This window comes from Myodes glareolus, chromosome X (genome assembly GCF_982192425.1).
Source record: "Myodes glareolus chromosome X, mMyoGla1.1, whole genome shotgun sequence".
Taxonomy (NCBI): Eukaryota; Metazoa; Chordata; class Mammalia; order Rodentia; family Cricetidae; genus Myodes; species Myodes glareolus.
In genome coordinates this window covers 6,423,197-6,440,119 of record NC_142053.1, presented here as the reverse complement: position 1 = coordinate 6,440,119, position 16,923 = coordinate 6,423,197, and the positions used below count along the sequence as shown (strand labels likewise).

Here is a 16,923-nt window from a genome sequence, read left to right as displayed (position 1 = left end):
TCAAGATACCACTTGAGTATGTCTTTTTTTCTTCAAAGGTATGCAATGAGGCTGAAGAACTTTGCTAGCCCCTTGGCTTCTGATGGGGACAAAAAGCTAGCAGTATTATGGTGAGTTTCATGAGGCCACAGGAAAACTGCTGAAACTGCAGTGGGATGCGAACACGCCGCATCAACTTAAGCAGCTTACTCCAGATGATTATTCTGGCTTTCCAGTGAACTGTTAAAGGATAACTAATGGATTTCTTCAGTCACTGATTAAACATCTACTCGCCCCTCAATTTATACCCTTATCAAAATGGGATTGAAATAATTCCACTTCATTTACTAAGTGTCTTTATTTACACATGTTGTGCAAACTGAGATTAGACAAATGACTGCAAAATATGAATGTTTATTTAGCAGTGCAGTCTTCATGAGGCACTGTTGCTAACTTAATCCTTTTCTCCTCACCCAGCTACCGATGCTTGTCACTTCTCTATTTGAGAATGTTTAAACTGAAAAAGGATCATGCTATGAAGTACTCAAGATCACTGATGGAATATTTTAAGGTAATTCTTATTTTGTATGATTTGTGGGTAAAGGGTAATCAAAACCTGAATGAAACATGTTAGGCATGTTAGCAGATGTCAGATGACTAAGAGAAGACAGATACTGCCTGCCACAGGCCTGCCCTCTTTAACTCCAGCTGGCCACAGTCTTCTGATTCCCAAAGGAGAAGGTGCAGTAATGCCGAAGGCCTATGACAGCCTCTTGACTGCAATTAGAGATGTATTCTGCTTGCTATCAAGCTGCTCATAACTTGTGTCTGTGGGTGTAACTAGTCTCTCTTTTTAAAAAGACCAGTGCTGGATGGTGGTGACACATGCCTTTAATCCCAGCACTCAGGAGGCAGAGGCAAGCAGATCTCTTTGTGTCTGAGCCCAGCCTGGTCTACAAGAGCTAGCTCCAAAGCTACAGAGAAACCCTTTCTCAAAAACAAACAAACAAAATGAATAAACAAAAAAACCAAAAAAGACCATCTAAAAAATCCTTCAGCAGGGCCAAAAGTCATCATAGCTACACTAGCACTGTGTGGACATCTGTTTATGCCCCTCTAAGTGGTTTATTCACGGGAAACCTCGGAGTGCTGCAATTTCCATCTAAGGCATTTGATTCTGTTGGTTACCAAAGGAAGCAAATGGGCAAAATCATCCTCTAGTGAACTGAGGTTGTTTGTTTTTGTTTTAATTTACAAACAAGCAAGAGAGGTAACCAAAAAAACACAATGCCAACATTTGGGAATGAACCCACATCAAAATCCAAGCAGGAGTGTGGTACTAAGCATGGCTGCTCCACGCTTCAATATGGCATTTGTCTACTACTGCTGGCCATAACTGAAAATTGAGGTGGTTTACTGCTTCTTTGTTTTGGCCGGTACTCAGAGGAAAATTACTTTTTGTCAAGTACATGAGACCTCTTGGTCACATTTCACCTAGTGGTTATCTGAATTGAACCATGTCATGACCTTGCAGCAAATATCCTGTAAGTACTAGTGTCTGAATGAATCATCTGGGACCCGTCTGAAAACAATGAGCAAGATCCCTAGTGACTATGTGGTATGGATAGAATGCCATAAAGCTAGGGTTTATGTGGGCAAAAGTGATCGCATACAATAGTTCTCCGGTCCTTTCTTAAGTCTACCTTCTCACAGTGTACAACAGAAAAATGAGTCTTGAATTTCATTCAACATCTAACATCCCCAGAGGGCCAGGTCCCATGCCCCAAACATGTGTCCTGGGATAGGGCCTGAGAATGTGCATTTCTGGCCAGTTTCCAAGTCATTCTCACGCTGCTGGTTTTGTCATCTCCCTGAAAGCCATTGTTCTAATATCTGCCCTATGTGCCCTGTCAGGGAATTAGAAAATAGTTCATTTAGTCAAGTTTTCAGACTGCACACTATGTCTAGCTTTCTGTGATACCAAGGCCACACTGAACACGTATTGGATTCTAGAAAGTGGTGATTCTCTCTCAAATACACCTTTTGCAAAGGAGGCTGGACTGGAGGCCAAAGGCAGTAGAACACCCACAGACTGGCTCCAGTGGCCAAGAGCAAACCTGGCTCAGATTCCTGTCACAAGGAGCTTTATCCCTGCCTTGTCATGGTGATGGTATGCTGAATATCAGGGTTTTCTCTGATCCACTAGGCTCTGACCAGATACAAACAAACAAAACAACAAAAACACCCCCCTAGAAAGCCAGTACTTTCAATCAGCCAGATTCTGTCTGAGAAACAAGAAAAGGTTTTGAGTTCTAACTACCTTTGCAATGCAGTCCTGGACCAGTTGCATTGCTAAACAGAGAAAACCGCCAGCCATAAACATTTGCATGTAAAGACCACAAATCATAATGAGTCCTAAAAACAAACAAGCAAACAAAAATGTATTGCTTGGCTCTGACATCTTCCTTACATATCAGACATGAAAGTCAAACCTGTATCCAAAGCTTGCAACTAAAGTTAAAGGTGAAAAGCTTACTTGTACTCTCTGAAGGGCTTGTTTTGCAGAATAAATTTCAGATGAGGATAATTAAGCCACTTCTTGGAAAACAGAGTCTGATTTCACTGGGCCTTTTAGTATATAAGATCTTTCATCAAGTGACTTTCATGGTCCTGATTGGAGCCCACTGATTATCCTAACCAGCTATTTTCATCGAGTGTGCGTCGTGGTGTGCTGATGTGCACATACATCCAAGTTCTGCATCCCAAAATGCTGCAATCAATATTAATGTACTCTAAATCACACTTACATCTGTTTCAGAATTAATAAACACAAAATAGATGTCCTTATTTTCCCCTCTCTCTCTCTCTCTCTCTCTCTTTCAGCAAAATGCTTCAAAAGTTGCTCAGATACCATCTCCTTGGGTAGGCAATGGAAAGTAAGTATACTACCAAAAAAATTGCTTTTTCATGAAAATGAATGATTGGATAGACCCCACATATTTTGCATTGATTGCTTAAGAGTTAAGGACAATTTCAAGACAGCAGTTTTTTTTTTAATGCACACATAATTCTAGACAACCTTCAGTTGTTGGAGAGACAAAAAAGTTTCAAATGATGTGGTTCCTTTAAGATCTATAAGCTAAATTATAACCATAAAATGTCTGCTAATGAAATAGCGAGCCACATGCCATTTCTGGGAGGTGGCAGAAAGTTAAATCCACTGCAATGATTTGTCAGTGATTCACTTGGTAATGAAAAGTGAATGAAATATTCATTGATATATGGCAAGTGATATTTACTAAAACCAAAGGAATAATAGAGTTGAAAATGTGAAGGTACATAGTCAATTATCTGGGTCTTCATGAAAATTTTTAGGTCAATACTAAAACACCTTGACCTAAATATAAAAGGATGTACTCTGATGCTGCTGTAAGTTTCCCAGACTTACATGTAGTCTTGTTTAGAACCCTATTTGCTTAGGGTCCTTCCCTAGACTTCACAACACTACAATGAGAGTTTGAAGGAGACTCTTGCTCTAGACCTAAGACTGCATACATCTCATTGATTAAACAAAATGGACCCATCTTCTTCTAATTTTGCCTTTCTCCCTCTGAATAAAAGGGGTGAGGTTTATGCCAACTGGGACCACAGAGGAGATGATCCTTATAGAGAGCTATTATGAATCCCACTTCATCTCCATCATGTGCCTTTGCAAACTTTTCTGACTACCCATGTCAATCCTGGTTTCAAAAAGTGTCCCATCCCTTCCAAGCCCATTTCCTACCAGTATAGGATGAAAAAGTATGTCAGCGGGCACATTCACAATAAGCCTGCTGTGACTGGTTTTACCATTTTTATCATATCAAAAATCTTGCATCTCTGATCAAAATGCCTTCCTCATAAGTAAAATGGCATTTACTGTCACTTTATAAGTATCTCCAAAGTATACTCCAAAAGCAATGGACCAGTGAACTCTACTTTGAGATCATAAAACCATTCAGAGTGAGGGAAGAGATCCATTGAAACCTACGCATCAGCACACTTACTGTGCTGAAAGGAAGTGCCGCTCCAATTGTTGAATTAGGTCTTACTCTTGGTGAACAAAAAGGAAAGATGTTTCTCTCTCTCTCTCTGAAAGTTCAGAAAATAGAAATAACCATTGAGAGGCCCAGAGAAAGCCATTTTCTTTGACTACCAAATAAAGCAAGGGTAAGGTCAGGTAAACAGCCTGTAAAGAATCGCTGGGATTTTTTTTCTGAAATGGAAGAATTTGAAATACATTCTAAGCCTGTGAGGTCATATTAAAAGACTCATGAAATGATTCTCAAGCAGCTTCAGTCTGTACTCCCTTTAGTTGATAGTCATGCTTTTAAATAATCACATAGGGAGGATGTCACACATATTCAGCAACTACTTCAGATCCATTGGTTCCACACAAGGTCCTGTGTGACAGATGGGATCACCAAGATGAAGTCCATATGATCTCTGTACCACAGAAGAATACAGTTCACTGAAGGGAAATTACAAGTATAAGCAAAAGTCTAATAGAAGACCTATAGGAAGAATTTGGGTGTTTGGACTTCTTATCTCAAGTCAAAAGATAGCCTGGCTTCCCAATTAATAAGAATGGTGTGCTCCTTCAACAAACTCTCATAGCACCTTCCAGGGGAAGCACCCTGACTTAAAAGCCTCCTCACCTGGCTACTGATTGGGGAAGGAACTGCCCAGAGGTGTTGCTCACCACTTTACTCTTGCATGAGGCTGTCACAGGAAAACACATGGAAAGAAGAGAGATGAATAGGCAATTGAGAGTAGGTTTGTCTCAATTGAGACTATGAAAAATGTCCAGAAAAGTAGTAGGGGAAAAGAGAATGGCTTGGTAATACCTATTTTGGAATTTGTAGACCCAGAGGAATAAACAAGTCAAATTATGGGGAAGAAAAGAGGAGAGGAAACAAACTTCCTGTTCAAATTCAAAATATAATAACAAAAATATTTGTATAAGTTTTGAAATACAACTCTGTCAGTGTGTGTGTGTGTGTGTGTGTGTGTGTGTGTGCGTGTGTGTGTAGTTTAATAGTATTTCAAACTTGGTCTTCCTTCTCATCAAATCAATCGAAACTGCTTGTCTTTTCCAACCACCACTAATTCACAGGCCACATAGAAACAGTTGGGCCAGATTTACAGATCCTTGACAGAGTTCTGGAAGTCATTATGTAGAGAGGTTAAAAGAACTAGACAACCATCTCAAATGTTACAGAGAGATAACAAAAAGAAAGAAGACAGGGATAACAATTGGAATTTGAAATTAGAAACTTGTTTGAAGACTCCCTAAATGCTTTTCAGTAGACATGTGAGTGGTGAGTACTATGTTGAAGAAATTAAAAAGAATTTTTTTTTTACTTGTTTGAGCAAGAACTCTGGTTGTTATGCAAAGACCATCCACATCAACTAAAGCTGCCTCAACACCACAAACAAACTTGAGAAAGGCAATAGTGGTATGAAGAAAAACTTATGAATCTGTGGAGAGCACTGAAAGTAAACTTAAATAGACACAAAGATGATAGAAGTGGGCATGTGTCAGACGGAATCTTTAGTCAAGCGCAGAGAAGACTGAGGCAGCATAGTTGCTCTGACATAGAAAGGGCTTTGGGCGAAATTAGGTCTGTCATCAATCTCTGATGCTCTGTGTAATTTGCAGCATGGCCCTCAGGAAGAAGCTGACTTCTTTGAAGTCTTTTCTCAAGTCTTTAAGACATTGGCAAGACAAACATCTAAGTTGACAGGAGGCTAGTGATAATAATAATTAATTTCTAAGATCTATGCTCAGTGCCCTGATTTTAAAAAACACAAAAAAACAGCAACAGTGACTATGGCTGCTGTCATAGTTATTGTTAGTCTCCATTACCTCTTAAAGCTAGGAGGCATAACCAATCTTGCTCTCAAAAATATTACAGCTCTTAGTCTGGACTTCCCTTTCCCACTTGTTCTAGATTGCCAACTAATGATGGATTTTTTTTCTCCTTCACTGAAACAGTATGTACATATGTGTAGCAAATGTGTATGTACATGTGTATAAGCATGTACACACAATTGTGGAGACCAGAAATCAGTATGAGTGATCTTCCTCTAATCTCTTGAAGCTTTATTTTTTTAAGAAAGAATCTTTCACTGAATCTGGAGTTCACTGACTGCCTATCTAATGAGTCCCTGAAATCTACAGATCACGACTTCCCAGCATTGAAATTATGGGTGCTAGCCATTATGCTTAGCTTTTAAGTGACTATTGGGATCTGAACTCAGTTCCTTATGCTCACAGAGTAAGCACATTTCCCACTGAATATCTCTCTAGCTTCCTTATGTTTCTTTAAATGAGGGGCCATTCATTGTTTCATTTGACAAGCACTTATAGTATAGCAAACACTCTGCAAGTGCATTTACAAATATCAATTACAGCAACGCAGATTGCTTTCTTTCTATGTTGCAGAGCATTTTATGATAGATACTGAATAAGGAAATTCAATTGGTATTCTTTGAACATGTTATATGCCAGACAATGATCTAGAATGCTGTGGTATAGCATAGGATTAAATTGATGAAAATCCTAGTCCCTGTTTGTGTTCTGTTCTGTTAGAAGAGAAAGATAATTAAAAACATATCTAACATTTCAGTTTCATTCTTCTTTCTACATAGAGCTATCAAGTCTGACAAACACAATTTGTTAAAGATGCTGCCTTTTCTCCTGTGTGTATTTCTGGCTTCCTTGTCAAAACTCAAAGGGCCCTAGGTGTGTAGACTGATATCTGGGTCCTCAATTCAAACATTGATCAATGTGTCTGTTTTATGCCAGTATCATGCTATTTTTATTGCTATATCTCTGTAGTATAATTTGAAATCAGGAATGGTGATACCTCCAGCAGTTCCTTTATTGCTTTGGTTATCTTGGTGTGTGTGTGTGTGTGTGTGTGTGTGTGTGTATAAATGAAATTTATGATTATTTTTCAATTTTTATAAAGAATTTATTAGAATTTCAGTGGAGATTACATTTTTCTGTAAGTTTCTTCTTGGAGGATGGACATTTTCACAACATTAATCTTACCAATCCATGAGCATAATAGGTCTTTCTGTCATCTTCAATTTATTAAAGTTTTATTATATAAGTATAGTTTATGGCATATGCCCCATGCGGTCAAGGGAGACCAAGGGAACAGACAATGTGTTGATCTGATGATATGTGTACATCATATATATAATGATCAAATCAGGATATGCAGAATTTCATGTTCTTAAATATGCTCTACTTCTGTTTGCTGGTAATCTTAGAATTCTTCTCCTTAAAAGAACATATTACAAGTTCTCATAAAATTATACTTGTCCTACTGTGTTTAGAACACTACAACTTATTTCTCATATGTAAATAACTGGATTCTGGACCAGTTTTCAAATTATTCTATCTTCTCCTCCTTAGCCTGTATTAACCATAATGAGTAGTCATTGCTTCTATGAGTGAGAATGTCTGTATTTCTAGCTATAAACTAACATTTAAGACTTAATGAAATCACTAAAGAAAAAGATTATAAAATAGCTTGTCTGACCTATGATGACAAAGAATTTTATTTTTATATCACTAAGTAGCCCTGCTTGCTAATGCTCCTTGACTTGGGACTCCCCATATCCTATCCCTGTTTTGAGAATAAATCATGCTATGGGGAAGCAGGAAACTATCTTAGAAAGCATAAACATGGTGGGAAAACCCTCACATGTTCTTAGACCACACAAATACATAGCAAATTTGAAGATCTACCTTCTTACCAAGACCAGAGCACACCATAGGTTAGACTCCATTGGCAAAAATACCTGAACTTTTTCTCTCATGACTATGGACACAATCTTTATGTATCTGAAGAAGAAGATTTAAGCTGCAGTTGTTCATGGGACTTGTCAATAGCACTACAGCATCTTGTTATATGTGACCTATTTCCCAATCGAGTGCATATGCCTCTATTCTGTGAGCATACATAGACTCTGAGAAACACAACTCCTGGGGAGATGCAAAGTTGTCAATAATAGAAGTTGGTAAGGGTTTGGAGCATGATATAGGGCTCTGTGATGATGGTCTGCAGTGGAGAAGAGGGTCCTTCAAACATGTAGACTCTTTTTGTCTTTTTAAAAATTGATTTGATTGAGCTATACATTTTTCTCTGCTTCCGTCTCTTCTTCTCCCCTCCTCTTCAACCCTCTTCCACGGTCCCCATGCTCCCAATTTACACAGGAGATTTTGTCTTTTTCTACTCCCCATGTAGATTAGATCCATGTATGTCTCTTTTAGGGTCCTCATTGCTGTCTAGGTTCTCTGGGGCTAAATGCCCCTTGATCAAAGAATGAATAAGGAAAATGTGGTACATTTAAACAGCAGAAAAAAAATAATGACATCTTGAAATTTGCAGGCAAATGAATGGATCTAGAAAACATCATATAGAGTGAGGTAACCCAGATCCAGAAAAATAAATAACATATGTACTCACTCATCAGTGGCTTTTATACATAAAGCAAAGAAAACTAGCCTACAATTCACGTGTAGACTCTTAAATATAGTTTTCCCTCCTTTCTCTTGTTTATATGTTTGCTTTTTTTCTAATAGCCTTGATCTGGCTTTGTTGCCTGGGCTAGTTAGTTTTAAATGCCTATCCTCAACAATGTTCACTTCTGAGCCTTTCAGGCATCTGCAACTACAGGAATGTGTCACCACATAGTGCTGCCGATTTCTTTTATTCCCTTAAAATGTCCTGCCCAAAGTGGATACATCTGTTCAGGAAGTTGCTCAAAGTGTGGCTGAAGAAAGGCTCCCTATGACTGGTGTGTAGATCTTGCTGTCCTGCCTAGGACACTGCTCATTCATTCAGGCTTGTCTTTAGGCAAGTCTACCTCAAGCTATCCTAAGCTCAGGTCCTGAAAACAAATTACCTCCATGCTGTGTGTAGCCAACAGGTAACTCATTACTGATGTTAAAGAACTCAACAAAAATGTGTCCAAACCCTGGAACTGTCAAAAGTAAGGACTTTGAAGACTCCTCTTTATAAACCAGCATGAAGGTAAACAATCACCAATAAATAGCCCATCTCCTTTGCACATCTTAGAAAATCCTAAATAGATAGATAGTCAAAGTCTTTTCTTTCTAGCTTCTCAGATACTGCACCTTGAGGGGCCTTTACAAAGTGCACTTGACTTATTGTGGCAACTGTATTTGTGACAAATGTTACTGTGGTTTCACAAAACACTTTGAAGATAGACCAATATTGCACATCATGTTCTCCAATTGTCAGTTGCCACTCTGAAGAGGTAGAATAAGAATCACAGCTCTGAGCTGTTTCTTTCTAAGAAACATTGTAGCATGTCATGTACATCCAAACTAAGAGATATATTTGTAAGCAGTATTAATACTAGAGAAGGATTCACTCAACTGACTCTCTCCCTCCCGCTCCCTATTCCTCTCCTGCTTCCTCTTTCTTGTTTAAAACAGCAATGTACACAGAGGGCTGTCCAGTTGTTAGAGACAGGAGATCTTCAGTGTTTCAAGTTAGAAAATGAACACAGGTGACTTATTCTAGGACCAGCCCTATAGCCCTGCGTGGGTTAGTTAGATGGTTTAGGTCTGCAGTGACAATATGCTCCCACTACACTAGAGCCTCTAAACAAAACTATGATGTTGATCAGGGTTTTAGGATCTTGTCTCAGAAGATTCACTGGGACATGGACAATCAACTGAAGCTTTGTGTATCTTTATCACACTAAACTTCACTCTGGCTAGTGGTATTCTTAAGAGATTTCACTGTGACAAGAGATGTTCCATGCACCCCAAACCCTGCTAACACTCTTGGTTACCAACTTAATCTGGCCTGTCTCTTTCCATTCTCCAGGAATATTCCATCCCCAGTGTCTCTAAACAATGTCTCTCCCATCAACACAATGGGGAATTGTAACAACGGTCCTGTCACCATCCCCCAACGTATTCACCACATGGCTGCTAGCCATGTCAATATCACCAGTAATGTGCTTCGGGGCTATGAACACTGGGATATGGCTGACAAACTGACAAGAGACAATAAAGGTATGATTATCTCTTCTATTCTTTGCTTAAGGATGAGGATGCAGTCACTTGTGCCGTGAAGGACTAGGTCCCTTGTACCTGATAGCCGTATATTATTCAATTCTTCTGATTTCTATGTCTTTGGTGAGAGAAAGTTAGCTTAGAGCTGACATAGTGACCTATTTTTACATTTAGAATGATTCAAGGCCAAAATATTTATGCTCCTTTAAGACTTGTAATGTATCAGCATATGATATTTCCAGAATTTTACTCTATAACAAGAATCAATATAGAGAAATAGTTACTAATGCAAAAGGAGTGATTCAAAAATTAATTAAGATCCTGTTGGCCTCTGTTTATTTTTTAAGAGGTGAGGTGGAATTAAGGTCATGTACCTTCATTACACTTATCAGCTCAAGATGAATATATAACAACACAGTTTGCATTTGCAAGTAAGGACTAAACATCAGCTAGTATTTCTTCACACCCTTACAGGAGGATCAAGGCCCTATTTATGGGAACACATGAGATTTGTTACAGAACAAATGCAAAGGAGACCCTGCTTCACAAAGGCCGATAATCATAGATGACTTGTGCTGCCATCTGTGACCACAGCTGTCATTTATACTCAAAATAAAGCCCCACCAATCTAATATCATTAGGAAGTAAAACTAAAACCACATTCTTACTCTGGCCACTCATTTGCTGTGGTGCTTTCTGGCCCATTAATTACAGAATGTCCAATTGCAAACAAAGTGGGAACTTGATGGAGGAGGGTTATCTGTCTATTGTGTTATTTTCATTGGTCAATAAAGAGACTGCCTTGGCCCTTTGATAGGACAGAAAATTAGGTAGGCGGAGTAAACAGAATAGAATGCTGGGAAGAAGGGAAATGAGGCAGAAGCCATGGAGCCAGCCACCAGGTCAGACATGCTGAATCTTTTCCGGTAAGCCACCACCTCGTGGTGCTACAGATTATTAGAAATGGGTTAATATCAAGATATGAGAGTTAGTCAGTACTAACTCTCTAGAGATAATGGGCCAGGCAGTGCTTAAATGAATACAATTTGTGTGTTGTTATTTCTGGGACTAAGCTAGCCGTGCGGGAGCTGGGTGAGGCGAAAAGCAGGCCTGCCCGCAGCTCCTTTCTACAGGAACTTAATGCAGATCCATGAGAATCAACCATGAAAGAGGTAACAAGCAGGCTAGAATAATAAAAATATGTCCAGCAACAGGGAGCAATTATCCTCCATCACAATCTCGGTTGCTTGGGGTGGACATGGGTTTTGCTAGCTCCTGAGCAAGTATATGAATTCCCAATGACCAGGAAGAGATATAGGACACATACATACATACATACATACATACATACATACATACACACACACACACACACACACACACACAGAGAGAGAGAGAGAGAGAGAGAGAGAGAGAGAGAGAGAGAGAGAGAGATGGGGGAGGGAGAGAGAGTGTGTGTGTGAGAGAGATAGAGGACAGAGACAGAGACAGCGACAGAGGGAGGAAGGGAGAGAGTGACAGAAAAAACTCTGGCTTCTACTAACACATGTGCATCCCTAATAACTGAGTAAACATAGAAATCCACATGTGTATATACAACACACACACACACATACACACACACACACTACTGTGGCTACCAAAGTTTATTTCATAATTTGAGACATTGACTCTGAACCCAGCTATCGATCTGCACTGACTACTGAGAATATACACATGTAGTTATATCTTTTTGTACATCGATTCCTATATCCTAGGCACTATGATATTTGCTGTTTGTTGTCTCACCATTTGCCCTTACTTTATATCTGAAGACACTAAAGATATTTAAGGCTAAAAATTTGTCCATTTTATCAAAGTACTCTCTCTCTCTCTCTCTCTCTCTCTCTCTCTCTCTCTCTCTCTTTCTGTTTCTCTCTTTCTCTCTGTTTTTGAGAGAGGGTATCTCTGTGTAGCCTTAGCTGTCCTGGAACTTGCTCTGTAGACCAGGCTGATCTCGAACTCTGCCTCCAGAGTGCTGGGATTAAAAGCATGTGCCACCACTGTGATCAGAGTGCTTTAAGTTTGATAGAAACAGCAGATACTTTTTCAAATTTTATGATTCCAAAAGCAGAATTTAAACCAGTACCTAGAAAGCACATTTAGTAGCAGGTGTTTAGAGACCTTTGGTGAAAAGCTCGAATGTAGTTATCTGAACAAAGGCAATTTTTACATAGTCTTTTTTCCTAGACTTCTGGAAACCAATATACAACTCGCCTAGACAACTAGCCCCCCCCCAAAAGCTCTACAACTGTGAGCACAAGGCATAGGCATCTGGAGATATTTCTGGTTTATCTGGTTTTAATCTGTCTTATTTTGTATTGGTATTTGGAGGGAGGTTCAATATTTACAGATTTCCTTTTAAAATTGCATTCACTTTCACAATCTGTTGAAGCAATTTCTTCTAAATTAACTGAAGAACTTTCCAGGAACAGTGTGATGACTGTGCTGATGCCAGGCTGAAGTAGTGCTAATCTTGTCATTAGTGCAGCCTGCCAAGGAGTTGTTAAATTCTCTGCCTAATATTGAATCAAAACAACACTGTCACTGTACCAACAGAGAGAACACGTGCTGGTGATGCTGCCCCTGGGCTTCTCAGTGGACTAGGAAGAGACTCTAATTTGGAATTTTGTGCTCATAGTCTTTAGTTCTGCACACATGTCATTTATGACCTGCTTGGATTTGATGACTCTTCTAACACCTATCTTGTAGAGAGAGAAATGACATAACTCAGGAGCCTCTCCATAGATAGGAATTCGACATCCTGCTCAGACAACTGTACTTAGACTTTTTCACAGAGAGCTGTGTTATAGATATGGTCAGTGTTGGCTGTTTTGGTAGCCTCCATCCATGCCACTGCCTGCCCACTTTTTCAGCTGTATAGAACCTATTACAGAAGGTTTTGGTGCTGAAACAGGCCAAAAACTGATGATATCCTCTGCCCTTTGATCAAGAGGCCCTACTCCCTACCTGCCCCAGCCACATATATTACTCCATTGAAGTGTTCATTAAAATGGTGACCTGGCAGTCTAATTTAAAATGCCAAAGGCAGATTTTCACAGAATGGTCAGAGGATGTTTTATCTCACATAAGGTTCCCATTCATTCAACAATGACTAGTTCATTAATATTTTCATTAGTATTGCATTACCATAGAAAATATTTTAGATGCCACAAGTAATTTATCCCTTTGTTGGCAAAAATTTCTTTTATTATATTGCCCAGGTTAAAAAAATATCACATAATCAAATGAAGTTGATAGCTGGAGAAGGAGCCCACCTGTTACATATAACATAAATAAATGTTTTGTTCAGGGAATTATCACTTCTGAGCAATCAAGTACATGTAATCCATGCATGGAATTTTCAAGAAGGCAGAACAGCATCTCAGGCACTTTGGATAGTTTCCAGTCCCACCCCTATTCTGGACTTGGATTCCTCATCCTCATCTAGTACAGGCATGGTTTCTTATGGACCCCTGGGGCCTCCTTTCCTATGGGAAGCCAACAAGAAAAAAATGCCAGTGAACCCTCTTTGGGGCAAGGTGTCACACAAGTCAAGGGAAACAAAGGGATGCCTAGGGAATTTTCAGACATCATATAGTCTTTCCCTCCCCAAAGGCAGGCATTCTAACACTTTAGTCACACAGGTGAGTAGTTAGTAATGTATCCCATTTCCTAAATCAGACAGAAGTAACTATGCCCAAGAGCATGGTAGAAGTTGTCATGTGCTGGATACTTGCAGGTCATTTTCTAACCCAATGAAATCAGTAGCAAAACTTTCTACCTTAGTATTTAGCTCTGAATGACAATGATCATAATTTGGTGCTCAGGTTCGCTGGAGCTTTCTATACTATGCCAATAAAAGTAAAAAAGAGTGCACTTGAACCAAAAGAAAATATATTTTCAATCTAATAGCATCGGCATAAAAACATCATTACATTAGAGAAATAATGATGCTTATCAGGACCTGTTTAAAGCTGCATTAGGGAGCTTTCATAAAAATAGTTATAACATATAAGATAGAAAATATTGTATAAAATATTCATGTGTTGTATGTACATTTTACATACATAAATATTATAGTTTCATGCATTTACATAAATATGTAGCAAAGTATATATGTGTGTGTATGTGTGTGATCATGTAACAAACTTCATAGGATGGCAATGCATTTTTAGAATATGCTGTTTGAGAGAGGATATAGTGATCTAAAAAATGCTTACCATGAATTAACAGATTTAAATGAGTTTTGTCTCACTAATCACAATAACACAAACATTGTATAGTCAAACTTTTGGAGTTTAATAAACATATACTAATTATATAATATATATACGTGTGTATAATTCACACATAAAGTATATATAAATTTCATAATGATGGATGGATTGAAAGATGGATGGATAGGTAGGTAGGTAGGTAGGTAGGTAGATAGATAGATAGATAGATAGATAGATAGATAGATAGATAATTTTGGTTGCCTAATTAGCCCTTTAAATTTTGGTAAATGAAAGAGTAAAAGGATAGGTGGATGAAAAGATGAATAAATCTTTCTATGTCTGTGACTGTGATATTAGCTAGAGCTTTTTTTAGTGTGGTACATAGTTCCCTGATTTCAAAGTCTTGACCAAGTACTGCTCTGATTTTCAGAATTCTTTGGCGATCTGGATACACTGATGGGGCCTCTGACCCAACACAGCAGCATGACCAATCTTGTCCGCTACGTTCGTCAGGGACTGTGTTGGCTGCGCATCGACGCTCATTTGTTGTAGTGGGTGCTCTCCCAGATCTAGCATCACCGCCCATCTCCCTACCTTTACCAGTGCCTTGATGGTCACTGGTGGAACTCCATTCATTTGGGAAAGTTCTCTTTCATTATGTTTGTTTTTATTCATTTTTGATATCTGTGGAAAACTGAAGTCATTGTTAGTGAACACTACAACTTCAGAGAAGTGTATGTTTTATTTTTCAATATTTGATATGCATTTCTCATATTGCATTATTTTTGTGCTTTATGGAATGAAAATCCCTACAATATTGATTTAAGTCCACATGATTCAAAGCAAAGAATGAGAAGCACATGTGATGATGAGAGGTTCCTAAGAACTCAAACAAGAGGTAAATACACATATGAACAAGGGACCTACCTGCAGAGATTTCAACAGTAGCCATTCCCCAAACTACACTCTTCAGTTCAGAAAAAAAATGTATTTCAGAATCCACTGTTAATCAATATCTGTGGTTCCCACAGACTAAATCTTCAGGTGAGAATCTCCATTGTCGAAACCCACAGATTTGATATTTTAACTACATTATATAGTCAAGAGTAGCAAGAAAAGTACAAGCATAAGAAATCTACTTTTGCAATGATACAGCCAGAAGACTCTTATTAACGTCCTGTTCCTGAAGACTTACTTTTCTACTATTTTAATGGTGAGAAGGAGGAGTAACATTTATTTGGATAACTTTATGGTATCAGGTTAACTCCTTATCTGGGATTCTCTTAGTGTAAAGCTCCATTTTACAAGGAGCAGTTTGGCAGATGCACATCTTAGTCCACACTCATCTTAGACTTGAGAAATCAGATTGGACTGAAAGATGTCCCCATGCCTCTGCTTCATTTGTAGCCAGTCGGCAAATCCTTAACCTAAAGTATTTTGAAAGATTTGCATATCAAATCTGTGAAATCAAAAGTCAAGTTATCCACTTCCCAGAATTAATAATGCACAATTCATTTCCTAGCATCCTCTCTACCTGGGCTTTCCAAATATTATCCACATTTTCTATTTTCTAGAACTTCTTTTCTTTCCCATTTCCTTTATTTCTTTCAGAGTAAAATACAATCATTGATTTTTATGAATGTTTGTATCAGTATAAATTATTTACATGAAAAGTCAAAAGAAAACACTAAACTCTGTAAGTAAGACATAACTTTTCTTTTCAAAAAACAAAAATCTTGGGGTAGTGCTTCACCCCGGAATCCTTGGAAATACTCCTGAATTTTAAGAGCAGTTTATCTAATTTGGAGCATTTCCTTATGAGTTATGATTATCTCTCTTTCTGATTCTCTACATTCATCTTATGTCCCTAAACATCACCCTGTAAATATCATCTTCAGAGTTCTAGCTCACCAGAAAATGTCTTCAACTATAGTAAACACTATGCATTCATTAGTTACTTGTAATTGCCTGCTGGCATATAATTCTGTGTAACCTTTAATCTGCTCAGTTACTGAATTGTGTTCACTGAGTTATGACCAGATAAATAATAGATATGTACATGAAAGGTGAAAACTTGTATGATTTCTAAAGCAAGTCATGCAGGTCTATGATAAGAACAGCAGGCATTCACTCTGTATTCTTATTGGAAATGTTAGGTATTTCCCCAGTTTCAAAAGAGCCACATTTGAGTTCTTCTCTGATCATACTTGAGTTTAAGGCCCTTTGATGTATAATAAAGTTATGGATATTGCATTCTAATGGCTAAAGCCATGCTGTCTCTATAGGTGATATGTGCACCCCGGCAGCTGAAACCTGCACTTTTTACGCTCCCAATGTGGTTGAGCTTCAAGTCTACAGTTTAAGCAACAATACTTACATATTGCACACACAAATGAAATCTAAACCTTTTCTGTGCCTCTTAAATGAGGAAAATGAAAATGTGAAACACAGAATACCCCCAAATGGCTGTCACATGAAAACCAAAAGAGCTGATGACTTTGCAGTAACTCAAGTTCTCTGTTTTCCATGCTCTACCAGGAAGCTGGCTATTACTTAATAATGATGTCTACCAGCTTG

General features: G+C 38.4%; 1 protein-coding gene across 4 annotated transcripts in view; it reads left to right on the top strand.

Annotated features, from left to right (window-relative positions):
* Nucleotides 1-16,599, top strand: part of Aff2 (ALF transcription elongation factor 2) — a 536,897-nt gene extending 520,298 nt beyond the window's left edge. For all 4 annotated transcript variants that reach the window (XM_085684655.2, XM_048457673.3, XM_085684654.2 and 1 more), the window contains exons 16-20: nt 39-110; nt 457-550; nt 2,863-2,915; nt 9,897-10,087; nt 14,777-16,599. In XM_085684655.2, coding sequence (XP_085540781.1) covers nt 39-110; nt 457-550; nt 2,863-2,915; nt 9,897-10,087; nt 14,777-14,898 — 532 coding nt within the window. In that variant the 3' untranslated portion in view covers nt 14,899-16,599. The remainder of the gene's footprint in view (nt 1-38; nt 111-456; nt 551-2,862; nt 2,916-9,896; nt 10,088-14,776) is intronic.
* Nucleotides 16,600-16,923: the final 324 nt, after the last annotated feature.